This window comes from Podarcis raffonei, chromosome 10 (assembly GCF_027172205.1).
Source record: "Podarcis raffonei isolate rPodRaf1 chromosome 10, rPodRaf1.pri, whole genome shotgun sequence".
NCBI classification, from domain to species: Eukaryota; Metazoa; Chordata; class Lepidosauria; order Squamata; family Lacertidae; genus Podarcis; species Podarcis raffonei.
In genome coordinates this window covers 68518076-68537085 of record NC_070611.1, presented here as the reverse complement: position 1 = coordinate 68537085, position 19010 = coordinate 68518076, and the positions used below count along the sequence as shown (strand labels likewise).

The 19010-nt window shown below is 45.6% G+C and overlaps 1 protein-coding gene across 1 annotated transcript; it reads left to right on the top strand.

Moving 5' to 3' along the window:
• The first annotated feature begins 460 nt into the window (after positions 1 to 460).
• On the top strand, positions 461 to 18880 carry LOC128422758 (endonuclease domain-containing 1 protein-like). Its single transcript, XM_053407196.1, has 3 exons — positions 461 to 633; positions 15949 to 16266; positions 17606 to 18880. The coding sequence occupies exons 2-3, from the start codon at positions 15985 to 15987 to the stop codon at positions 18128 to 18130; spliced, it is 807 nt and encodes a 268-aa protein (XP_053263171.1). The 5' UTR covers positions 461 to 633; positions 15949 to 15984; the 3' UTR covers positions 18131 to 18880.
• Positions 18881 to 19010: the final 130 nt, after the last annotated feature.

Sequence of the window (19010 nt, the reverse complement as noted above, 5' to 3'; positions counted from 1 at the left end):
TCAGAGGCCCAAAGGAAGGAAACTGCTTTGGCCTTTGGAAACAGAATTGCCAGCCATCATAAGGAAACAAGAGGAGCCTGCAGGGTGAGGCCTGCAGACAGGATTCCAACACAAGAGCCCTATCCCCTCCTGCCGTTTCCAGCAACTGCTGTTCAGAAGCATTTTTGCCTCTGAACGTGGAAGCATAGCGCAGTCCTTGTGGCCAGGAGCCATCGATCTCCCTCTCCTTTGTCCAATCCTCTTCTTAAAGAGGCTGATTCCTTTCTTTCCCCTGCTGTTCCTTCCCTCCCTCTTCCTCGCTTGAATTAAAAAATGAGGGTGAATTAAAAGCAATGAACGCTGAGGGCTGGAATGTTACTGGCATCGTTTTAATACTAACAGTAATCCCTTTTTATTTTAAGGTGCAGATGTTCGCCTCGTGAGGATGCTGTGTGCCAAAAGAAGCAATGCTGCTAAGAAGCCAGCTGCTACCGAGAAAGATGTGGGGGGGTTTTCCCTCCCTTCTTGGGGATCTTCTGCGTGGGATTCGTTTCAGGAGGCAGCGGTGGTTCACTGGTCACAGCAACCCTTGCCAAGCGGACGCGCTCCAGATGTTTGGACTCCAGTTCACGTCAGCCCCAGCCGGGAAGGCAGGTTGGCAAAAGCTGTGTAATTAGGGTGTTGAAGAGACCCTGAATTTGGGTGTGAGTAGGGGGAGAGGGAGTAGGTCCATATAGTTAAAGCCATGGTTTTCCCAGTCGTGATGTATGGAAGTGAGAGCTGGACCATAAAGAAGGCTGATCACTGAAGAATGGATGCTTTTGAATTATGGTGCTGGAGGAGACTCTTGAGAGTCCCATGGACTGCAAGAAGATCAAACCTATCCATTCATAAGGAAATCAGCCCTGAGTGCTCACTGGAAGGACAGGTCCTGAAGCTGAGGATCCAAGACTTTGGCCAACTCATGAGAAGAGAAGACTCCCTGGGAAAGACCCTGATGTTGGGAAAGATGGAGGGCACAAGGAGAAGGGGACGACAGAGGATGAGATGGTTGGATGGTGTTCTTGAAGCTACCAGCATGAGTTTGATCAAACTGCGGGAGGCAGTGGAAGACAGGAGTGCCTGGCATGCTCTGGTCCATGGGGTCACGAAGAGTCGGAAATGACTAAACAACAGGGGGAGAGAGAGAGGATGTAGACTGTGGTTCAGGGGGAAACTTGGCTGAGGACTAGGAAACGGCAGGGTGATACCCCAAGGATTTGGCCTCAGACCTGCAACGCAGGAAGAAGAATGTGAACTTAACTTGGAGGCTTCTCTTGAGGCAAGAAAGTGACTTGGTTGGATGACTTCATGGACTCAGAACTGTAGAGTTGGATGGGACCCCAAGAGTCATCTAGTCTAACACCCCCCCCCCCCCGCAATGCAGGAATCACAACTAAATACAGTGGTACCTTGGGTTAAGTACTTAATTTGTTCTAAAGGTCCGTTCTTCACCTGAAACTGTTCTTAACCTGAAGCACCACTTTAGCTAATGGGGCCTCCTGCTGCCGCCGCACCGCCGGAGCACGATTTCTGTTCTCATCCTGAAGCAAAGTTCTTAACCTGAAGCACTATTTCTGGGTTAGTGGAGTCTGTAACTTGAAGTGTATGTAACCTGAGGTACCACTGTAATCCCTGACAGGTGGCCATTCAAAACCTCTGTTTAAAAATCTGATCCGTTTGTTTGTTTTGATGTAGGAATCGCTTTGGTTGAACCATCCCAAAGGAATTTTAAGAATACGGAACGTATTTGAAAACAGTTTCGGAGCCAGTACAGTGGTACCTCGGGTTAAGAACTTAATTCTTTCTGGAGGCCTGTTCTTAACCTGAAACTGTTCTTAACCTGAGGTACCACTTTAGCTAATGGGGCCCTCCGCTGCCGCCACACGATTTCTGTTCTCATCCTGAAGCAAAGTTCTCAACCCGAGGTCTGGGTTAGCAGAGTCTGTAACCTGAAGCGTCTGTAACCTGAGGTACCACTGTATAGAAACAGACTGAGGTAAGAATCTCCACTTAAAAAGCTGGAGATCACAGGCATTGTAATCCATCAAGGGGCAATTGTGGCTCATTGGCCTGGGAAAGTAGCCCATCTAGGAGAAGGAAAACTCTGACCCTAAACCTTTGTTTCCTTGTGGGATATCTTTGGGAGAAGACAAGACTAAGGGGGAGGGAAAACCCTTCACAAATCCGAAGTGGAATCCCTAAGATGGTCAGATGGTGCCCTATACACTTCCTTCCAGCAATTTCTGCAGCCAAGCTGGTGCTAAACGTCTTGCTCTGCTTTGCACATCAGCGAGGCTGAGAGAGGAGCGTCTTTTTGACTAGGCAGCCCAGGACCTCCACACACACTGGCCAGGTTGGCTCCCCAGGAAGGTCACTTTGGCGCTGCTAATGCAGTGGTTGGCTTCACCCCCAGAGCTTAACTCCATTGCCTCTCAAGACAGATGGATGCTAATAACTCCGTCAACATCTGGAGGGTCAAAGGCTTCTCCCTTCCCCAGTGTAGCACAGAGGAAAGGAACTACGCTCATATTTTTGGAACGCCTCCCTCCAGAAGCACTTCTTCCCCTTCGAGAAACCTCTCCGAGAGGCGGCCAGTTCGGAGCCTTTGTGATTAATCCCGGAGTCACGCTTCCAGAATGCGCAGTTGTCCTTTTCACCAACCAGAGTGAGATGATGGATTGCTTCTCGTTTAGAACTTCCAACCGCAGGAATTTGGTTTTCTCGGGAAGGAAGGAGAAGTGCCCAGCTGTGGAGAGGAGGCTTTGAATTTCCTCTGCTGTCCTTTACGTGTTGGGAGATAAAGGAGCCAAAATGGGAGTTAAGAGCCGTGGCGACATGTGCAAACCAATACCCAGAAGATGTCAAAGCTGGGTTGTTTTGATGCTGGAAGGAATTTTGGCCTGGGTCGAGGTGATGCCTTCCCTTCACCTGTTGACAAGAAAAAACAGAGCTGAAAGTTTTCCAGCTTGGTAAAGGGTAAAGGGACCCCTGACCATTAGGTCCAGTCGCGGACGACTCTGGGGTTGCAGCGCTCATCTCGTTTTACTGGCCGAGGGAGGCAGCGTACAGCTTCCGGGTCATGTGGCTTCCGGGTCATGTGGCCAGCATGTGCGAACCAGAACAGCGCACGGAAACGCTGTTTACCTTCCCGCTGGAGTGGTACCTATTTATCTACTTGCACTTTGACGTGCTTTTGAACTGCTAAGTTGGCAGGAGCTGGTCCCAAGCAACGGGAGCTCACCCCGTCATGGGGATTCGAACCGCCAACCTTCTGATTGGCAAGTCCTAGGCTCTGTGGTTTAACCCACAGCGCCACCCACGTCCCTTGGTAGCTAAGGGCTATTAGCCTATCCTGGAGCTCACAGATCTGACTTCCTTCTTCTCCAAAGGTCAGCTGTCATAGCTTTCACACCCAAGAAGGGTTTTCCGGTGTGAACTTTATTTGTCACATACAGTTGTCGGAATGGGCAAATCGGTCTCTCCCTTTCTCATTTTCCCATCCTTCGGTTTAGCTCTCCGCCCTTCTACGTCAGACAACCTCGTGAAAATGTGCCACCCAATTTATAATACGCACCTTTTGAAAATGCGGTTTCCCACAATACAATTCATTTGTGTGTGTGCATGCACATACGCTGTTTTCACTGATATATATACATACTTTGCCCAAGTGTGTGCTTTTTTGTACATGTGACTTTGCCGGGAGAACTGTATTTCAAAACTCGGGGAAGTTCTGACGTTCCAAATGTTCACATCTTCGTTTCCGGAAGCCTGGTTTGGGTGGTTTTGCCTTTGAATGTAAAGTGAATCGTGTTTCTCTCCCCACTAATGGTGGATAAGCTGATGGCGAACATCACATCATTGGCACATAGTTCCCTGTTCCTGATTGCCAGTGGGGCCTATTTAATTATTATTATTTAGATAAAAGAAAATGCCCAGCCCGTGTGCTCACATCTCTTCTTTCTAGGTCAGGCTGCGGCCTCTTCTGCCGTCGGAGGAAGTCTGTCTGGAGCTCCCTCAGGAAGCTGGTTTCATATGGTGGTTTAGATTTAACTACACGATGTCTAGCACCATTTGAAATCAGTGTTTTTGGGGGAAGGCTGGCTGCGCATTCGCCGGACGGGAAGCGACTCTGGTTTGGAGGCAAAGGATGTGCAAGGCCTCCCGGAAAATCCTTCTGGGACAAACCTCGTCAGAAAAGGATTTGTGGCCTGCACAGACTCACACGGCACGGTAGCAATGTTGAGCAAAGGCCATAGAGTTGGGAGTCCCAAGAGTTTTCTAGTCTAGCTCCCTGCAATGCAGGAATCACGGCTAAAGGACAGATGACCATCTAACCGTGGTTTGCTTTTTTAGCATAACCCATCAAAATGGTGTCCTCCTAGGGAATTGGTTAAAAAGAGAGATTGAAATGCTCAGATTATTGGAAAGCTGTGTTTAGTAAGGTTTTGAGGGGAGGCGGGAGAACAGAGCAAGGTTTGCTTGATAAGGAATTAAGTGGGTTGTCAGACACTCAGAGTTTAGAGCCCATTTAGAATCCCATTTCTGTGTGGGCCTTTTCTCCGGGACGTTCTCTTGATTTATTTAACAAAATCCATATACCACCTGATTGCAAAAGCAGAAAACTTTTTGCAATCGGTTTGCAAAAAGAGTAAAACAAGGCAGATCTTATGCACATTAGTAAGAGTCTTAATTTTTTTTGGTTTGCAAGTAAAAGCACACAGCCAGAGACAAATTGGAACGACGATTCAACAAAGCATGTGTAATAAGCAAAAAAGAGGTAGTTTTCAGAATGGCTACAGATAACGCAGGATATGCTGCAACGATTCAAAGGAAACTGAATTGGCTGGTGTAAAGGACACCTGCCATAGCTTTGTCAGTCACATCCAATATCCTATTAAGATGTGAAGGTGTTTAATTAGACTTACACAATGGAATCTTCGCTCGTTCAGCATCTGAACTGAACGTATGCTGTGTTGTTGTTGTTTTAACATATATATATATACTTTCAATATTCCCAGCACATATTACATTAGCATCAGCATCTACAGATTCCAGTAACCCCTTTAGAGGATGACTGATTTCTTCTGGTGTTCAGAGTCTATTCCTCTTTCTAGCACCATTTGAAATCGGTTATAGTGATTGGGGAAGAGCACCGTGCATAAGCCGATCCAAAGTTGCAACTGTATTTCAAATAAATTGTGCGCTTCGGTTGGTTGGAGAGCTGGAACTGCAAAAACCTGGGTTTGAAGGTCTGCTTCAAGGTCAAGAGACAGTGTCTGAAACTGGGATATGTCAGTTCTCATCTGTAAGGTGGGGGGGTAGGAGCAGCCTACCTCACAAGGCTGTTGTTGTGGACCAGTGCAATAAAGATTGCAGCGCAGTTTGCAAGTCAACTGCAGCATAAATTGTACCTGCCGTTATTTTCTCTTTCAAAAGTTGCACGCATGTGCAGAATCATCTTGTTACATGAAAGGAATCCATCATAATGTCAAGGAAGAACGTTGACTTGCGATCTGCGGACAATCAAAAGATTGTGTGAGATGCGGATTACTGGAAGGCACTTTCCCACCTCACAAAGTGTTTCCCAGCACTGGCCCCATTCTTTGCAAGAACCTGCCTAGAATAATTGAATCGTAGAGTTGCAGGGGACACCAAAGGTCATCTAGTCCAACTAATAATCTCAACTAATAATAATAATTATTTATTATTTATACCCCGCCCATCTGGCTGGGCTTCCCCAGCCACTCTGGACAGCTTCCAACAAAATATTAAAATACCATAATACATCAAACATTAAAAGCTTCCCTAAACAGGGCTGCCTTCAGCTGTCTTCTAAAGGTTTGGTAGTTGGTCTTCTCTTTGCTGATGGGAGGGCGTTCCCCAGGGCGGGCGCCACCACCGAGAAGGCCCTCTGCCTGGTTGCCTGTAACCTCACTTCTCACAGTGAGGGAACCACCAGAAGGCCCTCGGAGCTGGACCTCCGTGTCCGGGCAGTGTCCGGGGTGGAGACTCTCCTTCAGGTATACTGGACCGAGGCCATTTAGGGTTTTAAAGGTCAGCACCAACATTTTGAATTGTGCCCAGAAACATACTGGGAACCAGTGTAGGTCTTTCAAGACCAGTGTTATATGGTCTCGGCAGCCGCTCCCAGTCACCAGTCTAGCTACCGCATTCTGGATTAGTTGTAGTTTCCGGGTCACCTTCAAAGGTAGCCCCATGTAGAGAGCATTGCAGTAGTCCAAGCGGGAGATAACTAGAGCATGCACCACTCTGACGAGACAGTCTGTGGGCAGATAGGGTCTCATCCTGCGTACCAGATGGAGCTGGCAGACAGCTGCCCTGGGCACAGAATTGACCTGCGCCTCCATGGACAGCTGTGAGTCCAGAATGACTCCCAGGCTGCGCACCTGGTCCTTCAGGGGCACAGTTACCCCATTCAGGACCAGGGAGTCCTCCACACCAGCCCACTCCCTATTCCCCAAGGACAGTACTTCTGTCCTGTCAGGATTCAACCTCAATCTGTTAGCCTAGAGAATCCAACCTCTGCTTAAAAACCTGCAAGGAAGGAGAGTCCACCAGCTTTCACAGGAGTCTATTCCACTCTCCAACAGGTCTGGCTGCCAGAAAGTTCTTCCTGATGTTTGGTCAGAATCTGCTTTCTTGTAACTTGAAGCCATGGGTTCGACTCCTACCCTCCAGGAGCAGGAGAAAACAAGCTTGTTCCATGTGACAGCCCTCGAGATACCTGAAGATGGCTATCGTATCACCTCAGTCTCCTCCAGGCTAAACATGCCCAGCTCCTTCAACCATTCCTCATAAGGCTTGGTTCCCAGGCCCTCGATCACCTTGGTTGTCCTCTGCACACGTCCCAGATAATTTTGGACCGCCGCCCCTGCTGCTAGAAGATCCTTTGAGCTGGTGCTACCAAGGAATTAATGTGCAAAAAATGTGCTCTGCCCGCTGAGCGATGTTCTCACCCCAACATGAGCACATGCAGCTAAAATCTTTGAGGGTGTGCTGCCCCCTGGTGATGCTTTTTCATACAGCAGCCAAGTCTTTTAAGAATTTTGCCAGGGTCTCCACCCCATCGTTCCAGCAAAACTTCTGTATACATAAGCATGGATCCAAACACCCACGCCAGTTTAGGGCAATCATCTACAGTTCCCAACCAGCTGACTCGCTGTCACTTTATGCTCCTAAACGCGCCCCCTAAAACCAATGTCACATTCATGTGAAACATTTGTTTTATTTCTTTTTAAAAATTATTTTTATTAGCAATTTCAACATAACAAATTATCAAACCATATAATCACATAATTTTTCCCTTCCCCCACCAAAGACTTTCCTCAGCTCCTCTCTCTGATTTCTCAGCACATATTATTCTCTGCATAGCTGTCAACGTTTCCCATTTTTTAAGGGAAATTCCCTTATTCCCAATAGGATTCCTCACAAGAAAAAGGGAAAGCTGACAGCTATGATTCTCTGCATGTTATAAAATTTTACATATCCTTACATTATCTATCTTTAACATGTTATCAACCAATAAATTTGTGTATGTTTATTCAAAACCTGCCAAGGAGTCCAGTTCATTTTGTTGTCTTTTTAAATAATTTGTAAAAAGCTCCCATTCTTCCTTAAAGCCACAGTCCTTATCCTACAATTTATGTGTCAGTTTAGCCAACTCTGCATAACTCATCAGTTTTTCTTACCACGTTTGATTTGTTTTCAATACGAAGCCAGCGTGGTGTCGTGGTTAGAGTGCTTGATTGGGACTTTGGGGGAGACAAGGGTTCAAATCCCCACTCGACCATGAAGAAGAAGAGTTTGGATTTGATACCCAGCTTTATCACTACCCGAAGGAGTCTCAAAGCGGCTCACAATCTCCTTTCCCTTCCTCCCCCACAACAAACACTCTGTGAGGTGAGTGGGGCTGAGAGACTTCAGAGAAGTGTGACTAGCCCAAGGTCACCCAGCAGCTGCATGTGGAGGAGCGGGGAAGCGAACCCGGTTCACCAGATTACAAGTCCACCGCTCTTAACCACTACACCACGCTGACTCTCAATGAAGCTCATTGAGTGTGACCTTGGGCCAGTTACTGCCTCTTAAGTCTCACCTCGGGTACCTTGGACAAAACGGTGGAGTATAAATTCAACAGAAAGATATAGATCTGTACTGTCTGCGGGTCTTCAGGGTTTTAGGTAGACATGGAATTGTATATTTAGAAGGGACCCCTGAGTCATCTAGTCCAACCCCCTGTGATGCAGGAATCTCAGCTAAAGGCATCTGTGACTGATGGCTGTCAAATTTCTGCTTAATAACCTGCAATGTAGGAGATAAGATAAATAAATCTTTATTCTCACTAGCCAATGGCCATAGCAACAGTAAAACATTACAGCTTATGCAGAAAAGGAAATTTGATATAAAAGCACAATTTAAAGTCCTGAATCAGCCGTCAATTAGTCGCCCTTATTCTGATTGCCCCTGCTATGAACCTAGCAACCTTTGCTGTTATCTGCTCTTTTTGATCTGATAGAAGAAAGGACATGGTGGCCTCAGATGGGTGGCCTGGGGTGGTAAGTAAGAGTGGAGTGATGATCTCGTTCCTCAGGTCTTTGTAGAGAGTACAGGACAGAAGGACGTGTGCCGCCGTTTCGGTGCTACCGTCTCCACAGGGGGCAATGAAGGAGGGAAACCCCCCAAGGGAAATCTCAGGTTTGCAAACAACAAGAACAACAACAAATATTATTTATACCCCACCCATCTGGCTGGGTTTCCCCAGCCACTCTGAGCGGCTCCCAACAGAATTAATAATTATATTAATAATAAAAAAGAGATAAAACATCAAACATTAAAAGCTTCCCTAAACAGGGCTGCCTTCAGATGTCTTCTAAGAGTCAGATAGTTGTTTATTTCCTTGACATCTGATGGGAGGGCATTCCACAGGGCGGGTGCCACAACCGAGAAGGCCCTCTCCCTGGTTCCCTGTAACCTCACTTCTCACAGTGAGGGAACCGCCAGAAGGCCCTCAGAGCTGGACCTCAGTGTCCGGGCAGAACGATGGGAGTGGAGATGCTCCTTCAGGTATGTGGTCCCCAGCTCTCCCTGTCTGACCCTCGGCTCATTAAACACAGAGTGCAAATTCTGTCTCGGCACATTCCTCCTACAAACACATGGGTCCTCCATTAGGCTCTGTTGCTTCTGGCAGAGGAACCGACTGTTTCAAAACAGACAAAATGTACCTTGCACAAAATAGCAACAGTGGTGTGTTTTTACCCCATTTAAAAGCAGCAGCAGCAACCTGACATTCTGTCAATTGCTGTGTTGTTGTTGTTGTGGGTAAGCGACAGTCTTTGACCACAAGAGGGCGCCCAAGCTCCATGAAATGAAGAGATTTGGAATTACACTGTTTGAACAAGCTAAGGATTTATTTTTGGTGCTTTTGCCTTAATCCTCCTCCACCCGACAAAGCAAAAGCCAAGTGCCCTTGTGAGTGAATGCTGGGAGCAGATATTACTGCTATTTTTGAGTGAGTCATAAATAGTTTGCTTGCCTCCTATTGCTCTGTCCGCCTCAGTCCATGTATGTCTGTGTGGTGTGTCAGGTTTAAAAGGAGTTAAATAAATATTCCCTCTTCCCAGGAAAATATAATTCTGGTTGCATTCATCCCATACATTCAAAGCACCAAGATACCACTTTAAGCAGTCGTGGGTTCCTGCAAGGAATCCTGGGAGATGTAGTTTTTAAGGGTTCCGGGAGATGTTAGGGTGCTTCAGAGAGCTACAATTTCCAGAGTTGCCTCTCTGGGAATTGTAACTTTGTGAGGGGAACGGGGGGGGGGGTCCATTAATCTGGGTCCACCCCAGATGTCTCATTAAATGCACCTTTGATTTTTAATATGCAGATTTTTTTAAAGGCAAATGGTGGTGTAATAATATCCTATTCCTAATTTGTTTTAACTGTTTTAAAAACTGAATTTTAAGTTGCTGAGCCCACCTTGGGACCTGCTGGGGTTAAGCAAGTCATATGACTACTATATGTAGTATAAACACTGACAACTGGGAAACACTGGCCTGCGAGCGCTCCAGTTGGAGAGCAGTCTTTCCCAAAGGTGTCATGGGCTTTGAAGACATTCGAACTCAGGATGCAAGGGAGAAACGAGTTAAGAGGAAGACACGCTTGGCAAACCCTCACCGTGATCAACTCCCACCCAGAAACCAGTGTCCCCACTGTGGCCTTCACAGTCATTTACGGACTCACTGTTAAAACCGTGCTTATGGAAGACATTCTTACTCAGCTACGAGGGATCGCCAAAAAAGAGAAGAAGACTACTACTATAGCAATGAGGAAAAGGTAAAAGGCCATTCACGGGGAAACCAAAATGCTTGTTTACAAAGCTATTGTACTACCAACCTTACTGCATGCTTGTGACACATGGACCACTTATAAACGCCATCTCCAACTCCTCGAAAGATTCCATCAATGGTGTCTCTGAAAAAAATTTACAAATCACTTGGGAAGACAGGCAGACTAATAGCAGTGTACTGGAAAAAGCAAAGATCACCAGTGTTGAAGCAATGATTCTTCAACATCAACTTTGTTGGATTGGTCATGTTGTTCGGATGCCTGATTATCATCTTCCAAAGCAACTACTCTATTGCAGACGTAAAAATGGGAAGCGTAATGCTGGTGGTCAACAAAAGAGGTTTAAAGACTCTCTCAAGACAAATCTAAAAAAGTGTAGTATAAACACCGACAACTGGGAAACACTGGCCTAAGAGCGCTCCAATTGGAGAACAGCCTTTACCAAAGGTGTCATGGGCTTTGAAGACACTCGAACTCAGGACAGAAGAAACATGCTAAGAGGAAAGCATGCTTGGCAAATCCACACCATGATCAACTCCCACCCGGAAACCTATGTCCCCACTGTGGAAGGACGTGTGGATCCAGAATTGGCCTCCACAGTCACTTACAGACCCACTGTTAAGACTGTGTTCATGGAAGACAATCTTATGAGTGATCACCAAAGAAAAAGAAGAGCCATGAGAGCTAATAATGCAGTGGTTAGATTGCTGAACTAGGACTTGGGAACCTGGGTTCAAATCCTCACTCATCCATGAAGCTCACTGGCTGACCTCTCAGCCAAACGTACCTCACAGGGCTGTTGTGGATATTGCTTATTGAGTTTACTTATGTGCCACTTTCCCACAACGAGTTGTACCCAAAGCAGCTTACTGCAAAATATGTCCAAATACAAATATACAAAATGCACCGCAGGCCACTACATTCAAAAATCAGAAATTTTACAAAGACAGAATAAATTCAATATTGGAGGGGGAGAGAGGCGGAACCACCATTCTAGGCTTAACTACCTAAATTCAAAGCAAAACAAAACAAGAGAGGGAGAACCTGAGATCCTGGGAAGAAAAAGTTGGGATATAAATGCAATAAAGAAAGAAGAAAGTCAAGGGAAAGGGGAACTACAGAGAGAGTAAATCTTGTTAATTATCAGCCCTGCAGCTGATACGCTTTGCATTTAAAAAGAAAAAGAGCCTGTGTTGTAAATGCAAAGGGACAGCAGAATCGCATTTGGCCCTGAGCTAGCAGGAATAGTGATCTTACTCAAGATTAGAGAGTGTTTCAAAATGTTAAATCATTGGCACTGAGGCTAAGCAAGGAACCCGGGTCCCAGTGCAGTCTTCAGCACAGGAACTTGGCACAGACCTTTTCATGCCTGCCTATTCAGGAGACACCCCATTGAGTTAAATGGGCCTTAATGCCAGGCAAGGTGGTCAAGGATATTGCAGCCTGAAAAATCTTTTAAAAGGATGTGGGTGGCGCTGTGGGTTAAACCACAGAGCCTAGAGCTTGCCAATCAGAAGTTTGGTGGTTTGAATCCCCAAGATGGGGTGAGCTCCCGTTGCTCGGTCCCAGCTCCTGCCAACCTAGCAGTTTGAAAGCACGTCAAAGTGCAAGTAGATAAATAGGTACCACTCCAGCGGGAAGGTAAACGGCGTTTCCGTGCGCTGCTCTGGTTCGCCAGAAGCGGCTTAGTCATGCTGGCCACATGACCCGGAAGCTGTACGCTGGCTCCCTCGGCCAATAAAGCGAGATGAGCGCTGTAACCCCAGAGTCGGCCACGACTGGACCTAATGGTCTGGGGTCCCTTTACCTTTACGCTACAAAAGGTTGCTGCCAAGCAACCTTCCCAAATATCTCCGGTTCCCATCAGCTGCACCCAGTATGCTCATACTGGATGGGACTGGAAGCAATCAAGCTGGTGGTGGCTGAAAAACAGCTTACAAAATCTCCCGTCACAGAATGCACATGCCCACACTAAAACGATACAAAAATACATATCTGTAGTGCTATCTGTAGCTTCACTGGCGCCCGGTGGAGTACAGGATCAGGTTTAAGGTGCTGGTTTTAACCTTTAAAGCCCTATGCGGCCTAGGACCCACGTACTTATGGGACCGCCTCTCCTGGTATGTCCCACGGAGGACCTTGCGGTCTTCAAATAAAAACATCTTGGAGGTTAGGCTGGCCTCAACCAGAGCCAGTGCTTTTTCGGCCATGGCCCCAATTTGGTGGAACGCTGTGTCACAAGAGACTAGGGCCCTGCAGGACCTGACATCTTTCCGCAGGGTCTGCAAGACAGAGCTGTTCCACCAGGCCTTTGGCCAAGGTGCAGTCTGACCCCCTCCTTTGGTAATCCTCACAGAACTCTAGTCCAGTGGTTGCCATCAATTTGATTTTGAATTGATTTTAGAATGAATTGATTTTAGAATGCTGTATTACTTTTATTGTTGTTAGCCGCTCTGAGCCCAGCTTCGGCTGGAGAGGACGTGATATAAAAAATTATTATTATTATTATTATTATTATTATTATTATTATTATTATTATTTGACCTCTTTGTTATGAGAATGTTAAAAGTGTGGAATGTGTGCTAGTAAAGTTCTCCGTTTTCAAGTAAGTCAGAATTTATTTATTTATTATTTTTGCAGTCAAATTAGCAGAGTTCCCAGGGGACATGCAAACTCAATGTACACCTTCAGTCTGTGAAAAGAAGAAAATGCTGGGTGGAGAATTCCAGGCCAAGGAGAAAGGTTCTTTTCTCCTTTGCACATGGCAAAAGTCAATGAGTCCATTTCAAAGCTGATCAGCGTTGCCTTTCCATGCTGAATTGATGCGTTAGTTCAGGGGCATGGGAGCAGATGGCACTGTGGTCTAAACCACTGAGCCTCTTGGGCTTGCCAATCTGAAGGTCGGCAGTTTGAATCCCCTCGATGAGGTGAGCTCCCGTTGCTCTGTCCCAGCTCCTGCCAACCTAGCGGTTCGAAAGCACACCAGTGCAAGTAGATAAATAGGTACCACTGCAGCGGGAAGGTAAATGGTGTTTCCATGCTCTCTGGTTTCCATCATGGTCCTCCATGTGCCAGAAGTGTCTTGGTCATGCTGGCCACATGACCTGGAAAACTGTCTGTGGACAACACCAGCTCCCTCAGCCTGAAAGCGAGATGAGCGCCACAACCCCATAGTCGCCTTTGACTGGACTTAACCGTCCAGGAGTCCTTTGCCTTTTTTTTCTTTTCTTTTTTACCTTTTATTAGCTCAGGGATAGGGAACCAGTGGTTCTTCAGCTGTTGGACTACAAACGGTCAATAGCCTTGGCCATGATGGGATGATGGGAGTTCAAGAACATTAAGAGGACCACTGATTCTCCATCGCTGAATTAGATACCGCATTAGAGAACCAGAAAGGTCTGGTTTCACCTGAAGAAAACCACCAATGCGTCAAATAAACTCAATGGCATTGCATATTAGAAGACAAAATGCCCGGCTCTTGACTCTCACGTTTTTCTTGTAATATGAATGTGGGAACAAAAGGATGTATATGCAGGGGAGAATTGTTGAGCCTCCAGATTCTCTCCTACAAATCTCCCCAAAGTTTTTAACATTCACAAGACTGGAAATAGGCCAGAGGAAAATATTATTTGGAATTACAAACCTATTGTGTTGTACAACTGGGCAGCATAAATTGATTTTTCATGCCCTTACTTACAGCCCAAAGACAGAGATTGATGCATTGGAAAGATAAATCTATGGCTCCTTTTTGGTCAACGGATTTTGAGATATGACAAGATTCGCAACTTATGGACAGATCGCTTAAAAGTGTAGACTTTTTCTGGACAAGTATAATGACATTTGGAACGTGTTTATAAAAAAATATAGTAGGTTATAAACATATATGTATTTGGTTAATAATAACATTTATATGCTTATGTCCTAGGCAATGGTATTGTAGTTGTTTGCATATATAATGATATATATATTTTCTTCTTCATCCGCTTTTTATTTCTACTTTATTTTGTTCAATTAAACCAAGCATGGCCAAAGTTGCCCTCCAGCTGTTTTGGGTCTACAACTCCCATCATCCCTAGCTAACAGGACCAGTGGTCAGGGATGATGGGAGTTGTAGTCCCAAAACAGCTGGAGGGCCAAGTTTGGCTATGCCTGAATTAAACTATTCTCAATTTTTAAAAAAGGCTGGAAATAGGACTGGATGCAATGGGAGGGGAAACAGACGGCGGCCAGAAAATCTGCTTCAGTGAACCTCAGAGGCAGCAACTGATCTAGCTAGAACTTCATGCAACAAATGTACCTCCGCTGAGCCAAGTCCTTTCCTTTCTGCTTGGGGGCATGCTAGAGGCAGGCTTCTCTACCCCAGAGGCATCCCACCCTCCCACTGATTTGAAATTCACCACAAGCAAAATGAAAAACCACTCAGTTGACGTGACAGATAAACATAAAAATCAGGATCGGCTGGTGCTCTGTGTCAAAGAACTGCAGCTGTTAACAGCTGTCTGAACACCTGTCTACTGAAGAAGGAGATGTCTTATCGGTTTGTTGTTATTTAGTCGTTTAGTCGTGTCCAACCCCATGGACCAGAGCACGCCAGGCACTCCTGTCTTCCACTGCCTCCCACAGTTTGGTCAAACTCATGTTGGCAGCTTCGGGAACACTGTCCAAGCATCTCGTCCTCTGTCGTCCCCTTCTCCTTGTGCCCTCCATCTTTCCCAACATCAGGGTCTTTTCCAGGGAGTCTTCTCTTCTCATGAGGTGGCCAAAGTATTGGAGCCTCAGCTTCAGGATCTGTCCTTCCAGTGAGCACTCAGGGCTGATTTCCTTCAGAATGGAGAGGTTTGGTCTTCTTGCGGTCCATGGGACTCTCAAGAGTCTCCTCCAGCACCATAATTCAAAAGCATCAATTCTTCAGCGATCAGCCTTCTTTATGGTCCAGCTCTAACTTCCATACATCACGACTGGGAAAGTCTTATTGGTAGGTAAGCTAAAGAAACTCAAAGTAATTTTATTGGGCATGTTTAGCCTGGAGAAAAGAAGACAGGGGATATGATAGCTGAAGGACTGCCACATGGCGGATGGAGCAAGCTGGTTTTCTGCTGCTCCAGAGAGGACGACCGAAACCAATAATTTCAAATTACAAGACAGGAGATTCCAACTAAACATTAGGAAGTTATTTCTGGTGGCTGCTATAGTGACTTCAAAATTCAGCAGAAGCAGACCACATTAACAACAAACACATTACATATCCCCCCCCCCTTCTTGAGCCTTATCAATACCTCTGGTGTGCAAATTCAAACAGGAATTTGTATTCCCACGTTCCTCCGGCTTGAATTGCAAATTGTGGGTAAGCTCAGAGAGGGAGTGACTCTGATGTTCCTTATCAGATTCATGGCTGCCTTTGCTTTTTTGATAACCCTGCACCAACCCACCACAGTTTCTCTGCCACATCTGACATTTTCACACACCAAAAAACCCCGGGGACAAATTCTTGCTGACCTCCTCTTTATAAGATCCTGACAGTGACCATTGATTCACCACCTCTAGCATTGCTTCTGATACCTCTAGGTTTTGGACGGTACCTATAGGACGGTAAAAACAGCAATGTTGCTGCCTTTCCTCCTCTATGGGGCTGCACATTTTCTCGCGGCCGCAAAGGGAGAGGTGGTCCAGGATTTTAAGAACTGCCTCGAGTTCTTCTTGGACAAAATGCCCCCTGGAGAATCTCTGACGCCACCCAGAGAAGCCAAGATCTGCCAGTTCTATAGGAACGCCTATCGCTTTGCCACGATGTACGACAGGGAGAAGCGGATTCCCATCTACTCCGCTTACAAGTGCAAACCTTGGAAGGGACAAAGATATCAAGGATGGATGATAGAGCCGCAGGTAAGGGGACTTCTCTATTTGGTGAGGCTCAGCTGACAATTGAATGTCGTCATCCCATCCCTGTGGAATTCCATTCAACAGAGCAGGTTCAGGGAACCAGTGTCACCGGTGGCTGAACTACAACTCCCATCATTCTTGCTCGCTAGGGCCAGTGGGAGTTGTAGTTCAGCAACACCAGGTAGCCCCCCCTCCCAGGTTCACTGCTCCTGCAAGATTCAGCAGGTGTCTTCTATAGATTAAACATCTGCTTAAATATGTTTCTTTGCCACCAGGCTTAAGTGGCCAATGAAGATAAACATTTTCTGCGATAATTAGATGGGAATCTGTTCCAGTTCTTTACCTGATTTTATTATGTACGTATATAATTGCTATAAACTTATTTGATACACTTTATGAAATTGTGGTATACAACCATTTTTATAAACAAATGCATTTGTGCTTATTAGGTTGTTCCCAACTAGCTTTTACTCAAAGAGTAGACCCATTAAAATGAACGAAACTTCTTTAATCATCGCGAGAAGCAGAGTTACAGGGAACCAGGCAGAGGGCCTTCTCGGTAGTGGCGCCCTCCCATCAGATGCCAAGGAAATAAACAACTATCTGACTTTTAGAAGACATCTGAAGGCAGCCCTGTATCAGGAAGTTTGATATTTTACTATGTTTTATATATGCTGTAAGCTTCCCAGAGTAGCAGGGGCAACCCAGTCAGATGGCTGGGGCATAAAGAATAAAATTATTATTATTATGCATGGTCACTGATTTCAATAGGTCTACTCTGAGTAAAAGTTAATGTGCAACCTATCATCACTGCTTTCTACACTATTCTCAGAGTGGCTTAGCAAACAATCCCTCTTCCCAGTGGGCTCTGGGAATTGTAGCTTTGGGAGGGGGGTATAGGGGGGGTCTCCTAATGACTCTCAACACCTTCAACAAACTAAAGTTCCCAGAAATCTTTGCTGGAAATCAAGACTGTCAAAGTGACACGATAGTGCTGTATGGCGTGGATGTAGCCTCAGTCTCAAAGGTTTGGTTAATAATAATAATAATAATAATAATAATAATTTATTATTTATACCCCGCCCATCTGGCTGAGTTTCCCCAGCCACTCTGGGCGGCTCCCAATCAAGTATTAAAAACAATACAGCATTAAATGTTAAAAACTTCCCTAAACAGGGCTACCTTCAGATGTCTTTTAAAGATAGGATAGCTACTTATTTCCTTCACATCTGAAGGGAGGGTGTTCCACAGGGTGGGCGCCACTACCGAGAAGGCCCTCTGTCTGGTTCCACTGCATGTCTGAGCAGGGAGCAGTTGACATATTTTCCTTGCTGTTTTTCAGCTCGTAGACCCGACTTTGGGGAAGGCCATGGAAGACGAGCGTGAAACCAACGTCGCCGCCGCAGGGATTAAGAAGAGCCAGGCCACTTTTGACGATTATGCGCAGGCCTTAAGCATTGAAAAGGGGCACTTGAACCCAGTGAGCCACCAACCGGACGAGGACAGCAGAGCGGCCACTTCCACTTTGACCAATATTGTGCCCCAGTATAGCAAGCTCAACGAAGATGGCTGGGCCAACCACGAGAGCCTCCTCAAGAAAGAAGCCCAGGCTTGCCGTGATATGTACGTCCTCGTGGGAGCTGTGCCCGGAGATGAGTATATCTCGGACCTCAGGGTCAATAAGCCCAGCCACATCTGGTCGGCAGCTTGCTGTGTGCTTGATAACCAGCACAGAAAATCTTGGGCTGCCCTAGCGAAAAACAGTGAGAATGAAGTCAAGGAATACAGCTTGGAGACCCTCCAGAAAATCCTAGCTGAACTTTATGGGAAGAAGAAAGTGGATCTTTTCAATGGTTCCTGTAACTAGTGTGCAGCTGGTTGCGGGGAGAGCTAGTTTTATCCCCAAGATAGAGGAAGGATGTATAAAATCGTCTCCCAACCAGAGAAGCTCACAAAGTCCTCTCACTGCCAATTCTGTTCACAGGTTGTGAAGTTCTTAAAAGAAATTGGTGGTGAATTGAGAAGATGTTCTATTTTTTTCCAGATCTTTTTTTAAAAAAGCTGTACACAAATCTTAAATAAAATGAAACATGTGACACGTTTCTAGGTGGTAGCAGTTTTATTGTTGTTATCAACATTGCGCTCTATAAATTCTGCCCATCTTGCAACAGAATCCTATGTTTGGTTACTCAGAAGAAACTGCTGTTGTATTTGATGGGATTTACTTGTCCAGCCATTGGAAAACATCAGTATTCAGCAAGAATGGTGGGTTAGACAAAAAAATCTGGGACATGCCTTTTTTGAACATTTAGTTTGTCAGTACTGTGTGCTTAGGGGAACTGCTAAGAAAGAGCAATTTGAAAGTATAAGGGAGACTTTCCTGTTATACCTAAATAGGAAAGGGGCTTCGATATATATGTGACCCTGGTGGCTTTATAGAGAGGTTATATGCAGGTTTCACCCTTTTAGTTTTCCCTGGTAAAATGTGCTCTTAAATACTATAAGGACACCAATGACACAACACTTTTTTGATGCAAATCTCTTCATTTCATGAGGCTGATATGTCTGTCTTATGTACCCCAAATCTTCTTTTGTTAACATGATTTTCTCCCCCTTGGGTTTGTATTAACACATTTAAAATCCAATTTAAAATATTCAAAATAATAATATAATAATAATAATTTTTATTTATACCCCACCCTCCCCAGCCAAGGACGGGCTCAGGGCGGCTAACAAGCAATAATAAA

What these genes read in the sequence shown, in the direction of transcription:
- LOC128422758 (XM_053407196.1), top strand. Translation starts at nt 15,985, where the DNA reads ATGTTGCTGCCTTTCCTCCTCTATGGGGCTGCACATTTTCTCGCGGCC. An exon ending in GATGGATGATAGAGCCGCAG is followed by an intron (nt 16,267 to 17,605) that starts GTAAGGGGACTT and finishes GCTGTTTTTCAG; the next exon opens with CTCGTAGACCCGACTTTGGG.